General features: G+C 25.2%; 1 protein-coding gene across 2 annotated transcripts; it reads left to right on the plus strand.

Moving 5' to 3' along the window:
* Positions 1-887: 887 nt before the first annotated feature.
* LOC129320953 (uncharacterized) lies at positions 888-1,637 on the plus strand. Of its 2 annotated transcripts, XM_054966649.1 has the most exons (2): positions 888-1,327; positions 1,498-1,637. In XM_054966649.1, exons 1-2 carry the CDS (start codon positions 1,011-1,013, stop codon positions 1,502-1,504), a joined length of 324 nt encoding a protein of 107 aa, XP_054822624.1. In that variant the 5' UTR covers positions 888-1,010; the 3' UTR covers positions 1,505-1,637. The 2 variants fall into 2 exon arrangements, with proteins under 2 accessions (XP_054822624.1, XP_054822623.1); XM_054966648.1 differs by having other exon boundaries at positions 888-1,637.
* Positions 1,638-12,167: the final 10,530 nt, after the last annotated feature.

Here is a 12,167-nt window from a genome sequence, read left to right on the forward strand (position 1 = left end):
ATTTTATTTTAAATTTCACATCTCCTTCTTAATTTTATTTAGCTAGATTTTAGGTTTATGATGACACAAAAAAAAAATTGTAAGCCTATACTTAACATAAAATATAAAATAAGTTGCATTATTTTTTATTTATAAATAGTGATTTTTTTTTTACTTGGATTATATGTACTCTTTGATGTTTTAACTTTGCATTTTCATTTTGATTTGACCCTCTTATTTTTTAATTTAATATCTTAAATTTTAAATGCCATTAATACTATTTTCTCTTAAACATTGTAAAATTAAAATTCAATTGTTAAAAAATTATCAATATTAATAATACGTAGAATAAAATCTATTCATTCATAACAATTATATTGTGTAACCTAGCATATAATGTATAGTGATTGAGAAAAATATTAAAAATAAAATAAAAATCTTTTAAGAGTGCATAGTATTCACAACATATGGAGAATTCTACTTGTTACTTATATCCTGAGCAATATATAGGGACTTACCTAGTTGTTGGCAAAAAACAAGAAAAAGAAGGACTTTCCTAATTGAAAACTAAAGGTAACACTTGAAATAAAAAAGAATCAATATTTATTGTTAATTATAATATTAACTAATCTAAAAATATGTGTTACATGAAAAAATTTATCCAAGTAAAATCAAAATCAAAAGATAGATGTAAAATTTAAGATAGAGTAGGTTTACATTGAAAGAAGCTAAATTATAGACAAATGTTTTGTATAGAATCTTAAGTGAGTTGCATTATTCATGATTTATGAACAATGATATTATATATAAATAAATAGATATACTTTAAAATTGAAAAATAAAAAATAAAGTAAAAAATAATATTAATAAAAGAAACAGAGAAACATAAATGGTTAATAAATCAGACCACATCCCATCCATCATTGCCCTCCAAAATCAAACACAAAGAGACTCCGTGTTTTGATCACAAAGAGAAATTTTCTCACCATCTTCTCCTTCTTTTTCTTCTTAGCCTTTCTGTGAACAAGACCATGGAGATTGAATCAGCCAAGTGTGAGTGTTGTGGCTTGAAAGAGGACTGTACCCAAGATTACATCTCCCAAGTTAAGTCCAAATTTGATGGCAAATGGCTCTGTGGCCTCTGCTCCGAAGCTGTCAGAGATGAAGTTAACAGAGCCAAAAAGCCCCTCTCTGCCATGGACGAAGCTGTCAAAGCTCACATGTCTTTCTGTCGCAAGTTCAAATCCAACCCTGCCGTTCGTGTCGCCGATGGCATGAAGCAGATGCTCCGACGAAGATCCGCCGACTTCTCTTCCACCTCGCCTTCTTCATCCAACAAGTATTCCAGGTCAACAAATGCTTCCCACGTTGGTGATTCATCCACCCTGACATTGTACTAAACATAAAAGCATCAACAACCACCGATACTTTCAGAATCGAATCACATATTTAAGCACTATGTATCTTAACTTGTTGGTTAGTATCATGTTGTTCATGTATGTATCGGTGTTTGTTTAGGACCTAATGGAAACAAAGCAGAGAGAGAGAAGAGGTAGAAGAAGAAGAAGGTAGTCAAAACGGAGAGAACAGAGGACTCTGTTTCCTGCGTTGAGAAATGAATATGGAATAAGAATTGATGGGTAGACTTTTTTTGTACAGATGAAGGGTTTTATTTTCCCCCTGCTTCTTTTGATTTTCTCATCTCTCTCTCTCTCTCTCTCTTCCCTCATCCCAGAAACTGAACTGAACCATTCTGCTCTGAAGGTTTTTTTTATCCCGTTGTTTTTGGGTTAACTTCTCTGAAGTTTTAACAACTTTTCAAAAAATAAATCTGCATAGGACGTCAAAGATTTTAATGCTTTTGAGATAGTATCTTATGTTTTGGATTTAAATTTAGTGCATGTCTTCAGGGAAATCGTATCAGGTAATTACTAATTATACAAACATTCTGGATTTCTTTAGGGGCATGTCAGAGCAGTGGGACTTGACTCTTGCATCCATTTTTCCTTTCAGAAATTTTCCAAGTTAACTTTCATTTTCTTGGGGTCCGATAAATTAACGTGTTCTGCAAGTAGTGGCATTTGATGAAATCCACCATAAGAAAGTGATTTATTAGGTCTTAGGATAATCAATTACAGCTATTCCATAATTTTAGAAAATGATGATCACAATCTTTTTTAATATTGCATGTGTGTAAATTGATTAAAAAAAAAGTTTTGCTCCATAAATTTATCAAAAATAGTCAAATCTATCTTCTAGTAAGAGATGAATCTGATCCTTGCTAGGCAGATGATTTTCCCCCCTTCTAGAATTGCCTCACATGACTGTTATACTATGCTTGGCAGGAGGGAAAAGCAAGGGGAGGGAAAACTGAGAAGAAAAAGTGGAAGAAAAATAATATTTTTTCTTATTCAGCTACAGAAAGAAAAGTGAAGAGAGAAGAAAAGTGAGAGAGAAATAACATTTCCTATTCATATATTTTTACTTTTAACTTTTCTCTTCAGGAAAGATTTTAAAAAAAAAATTATTTTTAAATTTATCTATCAATTTTTTTATTGTTGCCTCTTGCTTTCTTTTATTTTTATCATAATATTTGTAGTGTAGTTATATGTTGATTATGAATTTTTATTAAACAAACAACATATTTAATTTTTAAACTAATTAAGTAAATACTAATTTTAAATTTTTAAGTTAATTTTCAGTTAAGTATTTTATACTTGGTTGTAGTTTCAAATTTTAAGATTATTATATATTAATAATTTAATAAATAAATTTTAAATGGGATAAAATAATTTTTCATCAATATTGAATAGAATAATTTTTAATAATATTTTTGTTCAGTCAATAATATATAATACTTTTTATTATATATAATATGGTAAAATATTAAATTTTATTATATAAATATTTTTATAAATAGTAAGGTTATTATTGTTCATATAAAATTAATAATTTTTCTCTTCTTTCAGTTTTCTCTCATTCAGCCAAGCATAATGAGAGAAAATTACATCCCTTCTATTGTCTCTTCTCATTTTCCTTCCCCTCATTTTCTTTCATTCTTATTTTCTTTTGCGAGCCAAGCATAACATTATTCTTTTAGTTTAATATTATAAAGCATTTTAAAGTGAATTACATCTCCAAGGAATTAGTTAATTATCTTTAAAATTATATACTCTTTTCATGTCTATCTTTATTTAGTAAGGTGTCTCAACTCTCAATTAGAAATGTTTAATAATTATACCTCTTAATTAAGGGTATTTTGAAAAAAAATGAACTACTTAAAAGTGTTAATCCAACTAATAAAAGTATAAAATTGAGAACTTTACAATGTAGTATTGAGGGCAAAAAATATTTGAATGTATTGAAAGGATATTATTACTATGCATTAAAAAAAAAAAAGCCTCAGAGCTAGTGTGTGTGTGTGTTTGAATATGAAATAAAATAAACAAAATTTAAATTGAGCACCACTCCTCTATAATGGTAATAAAATTAATCATACCTGAAATATCTCAGAATCTGAATCATATATTAATTACTATTTGATAAAGAAACAAAAAATGTCAACTGCCATATGGGTATAGTTTATGCCATAATTCTCAATTTTTAAAAGAAAAAATGTTAATTTTTTCGGTGAGCCATATGGATGATGACCTCATTTCTCAACTTGCTTAAAAGAATTATGCTATTCAATTTTGATTCTTTTTTATTAAATTGTTTGTGTGGTTGATCATAGTTTTGTTGACAAATGCAATTAATATTATCCAAATCAAAAGAGATCTCAAACAATAAATTTCATGTAGGGCATCCAATAAGAAGAACAAAAATTGATTTTCCAAATTAAATATGAGAATGTAGTATAAGTACACTAACAAGTTCCTTCGCCCTTAAGACAGAGCTCTCTGGCAAAATATCAATAAAAGTTTTTTTTTGGATGAAATCAATAAAAGTTAATTTGACTAATTTTCACAAGATAACATATTAATGGATTGATAAAAATAAATTTATTTAAAATAAGAAATATATCAATGTTCTAATAAGACATGAATTCAACCATCTAGATATGAGATGCCCCTAAAAATAGGATCACTAGTTGAGCTAGGTACAATGAAAAAAATAATAAAGGGCAAAATGCATTCAAATACAATAAAAGAAAATGACAACTAAGAAATTAATACAAAATCAAGTTTTTTAAAAAATTCTGGTGTTGAAAATATATATATATATATATATATATATATAAAAGAGTACTAGATCTGGGAACTTAAATTATAATGGCAGCATGTGCCTCTAGAGTTATCATTAATATAAAATATAAAATTTATAACAAATTATTATATACACAAATGAAAAATATTGCAATAAATGACTAAAAAATTAAAGATAATGACCAAAAAAGTTATAAAAATGAATAAATTTTTTTATCCTTTTTTATCAATTTTTTTAATTAATTAATAATAAAAATTAACTTTTATTTATAGCGATGGCTTGATTGCACCATTTTTAAAAATTAAAAGAATAATTTGCATAATAAATGATTTTAGAGTTTATAGTACTACTAAATCTAAAATTCAATGAGTAATTTGCTTATTTATATTTATCAACAATGCAATTTATTTTATTTTTGATAATACATCTTTTAGTGTTTGAAATCAATAGCTTTGACTAATTTAGATCAGGCCGAGTTAATATGCTTTTAGGCAAAACCTCTACAATCCAATGTCGTTATATTTTTAAAATTTAAACTCAAAATCTTTAATTAAGTTGATATAATTATATTATCAGTCATACTAACTGCTTGTTGATTCGAATTATTGTATACTCCCTACAAATGCAAGAGTCTTGCTAGTTGTTAAAAAGGTTAGAGTAGCTAGAGAGGTTTTTTTTTCTTTTCTTGGTAAAAGAGTAGCTAGAGTTACTGTGAGCATGTCGTTGACGTGGAAGGCATGCAATTATATGGCAGAAGACTTACAAACAATAAAGTGAACTTTCCTTCTTTTCATCGTCCTGGCCTAACATTTCATGAATCCTTACACAATTCAACTTTCCTATTCCTTCTTCTCTTCAAATGAAATCAAACAATTTTCTTCACAAAAAATTTCTCACATTTTCCACATTCCAATTGAAACTACCACACAAAGATAATGCCCATAATTTTTTTAAAAAATTTTTGCATTATTAATCTATGATGTCTATATCCAATTCGTCCCACCATTTTGATAATGCAAAATGAATGGATGAGATTGATTGTTGAGTATGATGTATTGAGGGTTTTCACTCATTCACTTTCACCCCTTTGAATTTGTTGCTAATTAATTTGGGATTCATTATCATTCACCCACGTTTTATTATCATTGTTTTGTGTATCATAATTCTAATATATTTGTCATTCTTAATAATTTTAATCATTGTGATCATCATTTGATTAACGCTAACAAAAAAAAAAGTGATTTGTGAAAAACAACCTTATCAGAATGCTTATATAGAAAAAAAAATTAATCATTTAGTCTCTATAGTTTTGACATAAATATAACTTAATTTTTAAATTCTGACTCGTTATAATTCAATCCTTATAGTTTTGGCTTGATTATAACTCAGTCCTTAAACTTTGATTTTACAACTTAGTTCTTATAGTTTTAACCAATTAAACATTAGTTTCTATATTTAAAAAAATAAAATTATAAATATTAAAAATTTTTGAAATTTTAATCTTTATAAAGATTAAAAGGGTTGATTAATTTAAAATATTAGCCCTAAATTTTAATATAGTTTTAATATTTATAATTTTATTTGTAAAATATAGGGACCAGTCTTTTAAATACTTAAAATTATAGGGACTAAGCTGCGAGAGTTAAAATTTAATAATTAAATTACGACCGAGTCAAAACTATAAAGATTAAGTTATAACAAGTTAAATTCTAGATATTAAGTTATAACTGAATCAAAATTTTAAGAATTAAATGATTAATTTTTTTCTATATAAAAATACTCAAGAAAGTAGAGGCAAAATGTACAAGAACATTTTTTTTAAGTACTTTGAAAAGATGAACTTATTAGAATTCTTTTTAGAGAAAGTATTTGAAAGAATTCTCACACATATAGAAATGTCTACATTAAAACCCTCTCATAGACAAAAAAGCATTTTCGTACATTCGTTTATTTGGTTATACCGTGAAATATATATATATATATATATATAATTTTATTCTTCTTCATATAATATATTGGAAAATATTATTCATACGACTTATATAATCAGCTCAAACTTCAATGGGGCAATTATAAGATTGAATTCCTTAAATAAGTAGTTGGGATTTGATTATTAATTCTTGTGTGTGAAGTAAACTTAGTAAAACACGAATGCATGTAAAACAAATAGAAAAAAGAAGAAAGGAAAGCTGTGAACATGGGAATCAATAATTGTTGATTGGTCTGTTTGCTTGAAAGAATGTATAATGGCTTGTGGGACAATGAACTGCTCAAGCAAGGGACTATGTGCCCTTAAAATACTTGGTTCTGCTTCTTCTTGATGATAACATGTCCATTTTCATGGGGCCATTCAACTGCATCACTCTTCAACTAACTTAACAATTCATATGCTAGAATGATTGATTCATCTGATAAAGATTCAGTTTCACCTATAACTCACAAAGTTATAAGACTAAATCTATTTGTTGATGTAAAAATTTTATTGATAAGAGATATGTAAGTACTTTTATAAACACTCTTCATGCCTGAAGGTATGCTCTAATCTTAATGAGTTTCCATAACCCAACTCGCCTAAGTTTTTTTAATATATAAAAAACATTTCATTTGTTAAAATCAATTATACTATCTATATATAATATAAAACCTATATAAATGATAAACAATGTGATTGAAGCAATATAATTCAAAAGTGGTTAATATAATATAACGTGTTCTTCAAGATAAGTTTTAATTTCTTTGATTGCAAAGTAGTTGCCAGATTCCTGTCACACACACACATTTATTGTAAAATAGAAGGGAGACTGATTCCTAGAAAGAGGAATTAATGACGACTTTTGATAAAAAATTTTGAAATTTGAATTGCAAATATTGATTCAGATAATTGCATACAGAACTTTCAATTATAAATTAAGAATGACATTTAAAAATTAAATGTCTTTTACAATTAAAACTTTTGAATTTGCAATTATTTGAATTGATAATCATGACTTTTTTATCAGAAAATTTTACTAGGGAATTAACTGTCATTAGTTTCTTATTTGTAGACTCAGCTATCATCTCTCAAAATAGAAACTAATTTAACAGTTCTTGGAAAAATAATTAGCATCCAACCTCTTGAGATTTATAGTAAGAGCTAGGTTAATTAGAGATATAGAATTCCTCTTATGTTTCATCAAAGTATTATAAATTAGATTACTTATTAAATTGGTTAAGACAATGATTCAAGGGAGAACTACATTTAAGAATCACTCAAAGAAATTATTCACAAACAAGGATTAACAATAAGTTTTATTCAAAAAAAAAATAAATTACATTCCTATTTTAACAACAATTTATTTCATATTAGTGTAAATAATTTTTTGAATGGTCCTTAGATATAATTCTCCCATGATTCAAGGATCAATGGTGTTCATCTGTGGTTATACTAGGGTCAACACAATCATAATTAAAATAATATAATATAATTAAAATGTATAGAAATTATCATATATAACACATAAAAGAATAATATTTAAATAAAACAGGCGTTAATTTATTAGTAAATGCAATGTTATCTAACAAAGCAGAGTTACTAAAGCACATATTTAATAGATTTTCTTAACTCAAAACAATGTCATTTCTAGTTAAAAAAAAAATCTAACCCAATCAATCTATCCATACATCTTAGAAAAAATAATAATAATATCTTTTTGAATTATATAAATAATAATATAGTCCATCAAAATATTATAATTTTTATAAAGTCCCTAAGAATCTCTTTGTCAATAACTTTTTTAGTGAAAAAATAATTTTACCCTTAGTGACCAATTGTGACTTTTTATTCAATTTTTATGATTATTTAAAGAAAAGTTGTAATTCTTTAAATAAAAGTTGTAAATGAGGTTTGTTATTTTAAGAACTTATTTTTCAATAATAGAAATTACATTTAATAAATTATAATTTTTTATTTAACTCTTGTGATTTGCAGAACAAAAATTATAATTGAGACTTATTTTTCAATAATATATGTTACACTTGACAAATTATGATTTATTGTTCGACTTTTATAATTTACAGAATAAAAATTATGATCGGGATTTATTTTTTTAGTAAGAGTAAAATATTTTTTTATTAAAAAAATTATTAACAAAGAGATCCTTAAAGATTTTATTAAAATTATGATATTTTAAAAAATTAAACTGTCATTTATATAATTCGAACGAATTTTAGGAACCGGTTGGGGAATTGATTCACTTGTCGTATATGTGCTTCATCAACTGTTGTGCCGTGGAGTCACGGTCTTGCTTCTGTTACAATCACAACTTTAATACTGTGATTACGTTTGCCTGTGGGCATTGGGCAAAGGCAAACACACACACACACAGATATATTTGATTCGTTGTTATAAATTAACAATTACCAATATAAATTAAAAAATGTTTGAGAAGTCTCACTATTGATATGTCAAAGACATACAACTTATTTTTCAGTCTTTTGTATAACAGGCATGAGGGTAGTGAAGAGCTTTGTTAGTAGGTATTTGAGGAAGTTATTTCGGAATTTTATTGAGAAAATGATTATTTAATAATTAATTAAACTACTGTAATTGGTTATAAATATATTTTCCTGTTTTTAAAATAATAAAAAAATTAATCATTTGATTTCTGTAGTTTTGATTCAATTGTAACTCAATTTTTTAGCTTTAATTTATTTTAACTCGGTCTTTAAAATTTTAACTCGCCTTTAATCCAGTTCATAAATTTTAACTCTTAACTATAATTTTAATAATTTAAATTATCGGTTCCCACATTTTAAAAAATAAAATTATAAAGGTTTAAAATTATTCTTAAATTTTAATTTTTATAATCTTTATAAAGATTACAAGAGTTTAGTAATTTAAAATATTAGTCCTAAATTTTAACCTAATTTTAATCTTTATAATTTCATTATTAATATATATATATATATATGAACCAATATTTTAAATGATTGAAATTAAAAGAATTGAGTTACAAAAGTTAAAGTTTAAGAATTAAATTACATCTGATTTAAAATTATAAGAATTGAGTTACAATAAGTTAAAATTTAAAAATTAAATTATAATTGAATCAAAATTATAAATATTAAATAATAATTTTTTTAATAAACAATGATAAAGAGTGTGATGAAAAAGATGTGAATAATTTTATAATAATATTATTTATTTCAAAACATTTTATTGTATATAGTTGCGTTAGATACTAGTTAGGAAAGATTGCCACCCCTTGCGGTCGTACTCAACTCAATTCCAAATAGTGATAGATCGAAAGATTCTATATACAAAGTGCACGAAAAAAAAAAGTGAAGATAGTTTTAGAGTAAGTTTATAGATTTTTACTAATGGGTGCTTGTCTGAACAGTTAGAAACTTAGATAGCTTAATATAAGGTCTCATGTTCGAGTTTTAAAGTATGCAAACGTGCAGCTGAGCACATAAAGTATGTCTCACTAGTGATAGTTGCAAAACCACCACATTAAGAGCTTAATCTATGTGAGAATCCGAATTAGTTTGGAATGGAATGGGCGGATAATGAATTCAAAATATTCACACTCCAAAATACCAGGAGGAAAACCAAAAAAAAATTTAATAGATTTTTTCTTTTTCTTTTTTAAAAAAGTAAGGCAATACTTGAGTTTTTAAAGTTGGAGGGAAAATGGGCTAAGATGATAAGGCTACTTAAAAAAAAAAAATGATTCGGGCCTAAATGTGGGCTAATGCAAGATATTTTAAAGTATCCATACAACTTGGCCCATGGACAAATTCCATGGGCATGACTTATAAGTAGGCCGAGCATAATAAACTTTTATTAGCCCAAAATTAATTTCTAAGACAGTCTAAATAACTTTTATCAAACTCAATTAATTATTGTTAGTTTCTATAGTCTTGTATTAAAAAATTAATTAATTGTTAGGACATAAAATAGTTAGGCCAATATTCTTAAAATTTTAATCAAAAGTTATTAATTGGCTATTGCTATTTGCTGAGTTAGTGTGACTCATTGACTCCTTATTATACATGTAAGTAATAAAAAATATTTTATAAAAAGAAAGTTACTTATCAGTCACACCACCAAGTCAGATGGGTTGTGAGTAAGAAATTGGGAGAATGATAGATAAGTATGAAAATAATAAATAATTCAAATTAAGCCTCAAAGTATTAAATTTTAAGAATTTATAAATTTGACTTTTAATTTTATAATTTTATTGTAAAAAATTTATAACCTGTGTTTTAAATTTTAACAAAAAAATAAATTTTTTTATTTTTCAATCATATTAAAATTTAAAAAATAAATTATAAATTTATCATAATAAAGTTATAAAATTAATAGCCAAAACATGTAATATTTTAGAGTTTAATACTTTGATGCCTATCTGTCATTGTCTCAAGAAATTACTACCTTGTGGAAAATTGTTAAAACATACGATCAATATCAACAAAGCCAATCACACAATCAATCAAACACTTGAGAGCAGGTAGTACTTGGAAATCTTGAGTCTTGTTTGAAAATCTCAGAAATTAAGGTGAAGATTACGTCAATGTCATTTTCAATCAAGCATTATTTTCATATTCTTTAAATTGATTAATTGTTTCTATTTGCAACTTTGTATAGTATAATTTGCCACCACTAATCTTTAAGGGAAATGAAAATAAGGAATTTCATAAAAATATTAATGATAATTACATTCTTTGAATTATTAAAATTTTAATAACAAACCATGGTCTTTACTTACATGCAATACAAAAACTGCAAATAATCAATTAAAAAATTTACTAAATACATTTATTATTATTTATAATGTTAATTGATAATCTATAAGAGTTAGTTGTGAAACTTGATTTTTTACTATCGATATACAACTAAACTATTTGAAAAATTAAATAAATATATTTGAGATTATTTGTAACGTTAGTTGAAAATTTATGATAATTAATTGTAGATCACAAGCTAATTACTTATGTTTTTTTTACTGTCAATGTGTAAATAAATTATTTAAAAAATCTATTAAATATAGTTAAGATTGTTTATAACGTTAGTTGAAAATTTACAAGAATCAATTATGAATTACAAGCTAACTACTTATAATTTTTTACTATCACTTGAAAAATCAATAAAAGATAGTTTAAAATCTTTATAGCATTAGTTGAAATTTACTAAAATTCATTGTGAATCTTAAATCAATCAATAAAAGATAACTTATTGCAAGTAAAGATAATGTTTATCATTAAGATTTCAATAGTTAGGTCTTTATAATTTTCATTAATGTTTTTGCGATGTCATTAATATCATTTTCCCAACCTTTAGTTTGCAATTAAATATTGTTTTGTCACCTAATTATTATTAAATTTATCTTAACTTATCTTTTACCTCGTTGCTTGGCTATCATCTTCTTGAAAAAAAATTGTCACATTGCTTATATAAGAAGCAAGGTAACACCATCTCATGACAAGCTAATCACACAATCAGTCAACACCTATGCGTTTACACTCAAGTGCAAGAATTAGTCTTTTTCTTTGATTTACATTTTTATTCGTTTTAAATTCATCAAGTTGGTGTTAGGGCTGATGGATTTGATTTTAAATTTTGTATTTGAAATGTTGCATTTCAAATCTATTAATGTATTTAAAATTGTTAGTTTATATAGTTTAAAAAATTTTAAATGAAGAAGATAGATGAATTGAGATTAAAAAAGAAAATAAAAAATTGAAAATGATGGGTTTAACACTATTTTTTAATTAATGAAAAATGAAAATGAGAAATAAAAAAAGATGCAAGAGTCATAGATATAGTAATAGTGAAAATACGGAAAAAATGAAATGTTTAAAATAATAGTAATTTTAAATTACTAAGATGTGGAGATAATTTGAAATTATAAAAAAATTATAATAAAAAACGGATTTGGATTTGAATTGAACCTAAATTTATAAATTTTCATATATTTAAATGAGATATTTGAATTAAATTC

The sequence above is a fragment of the Prosopis cineraria genome, unplaced genomic scaffold (assembly GCF_029017545.1).
Source record: "Prosopis cineraria cultivar Desert tree isolate PC_DT_omini unplaced genomic scaffold, ASM2901754v1 PC9, whole genome shotgun sequence".
NCBI classification, from domain to species: Eukaryota; Viridiplantae; Streptophyta; class Magnoliopsida; order Fabales; family Fabaceae; genus Prosopis; species Prosopis cineraria.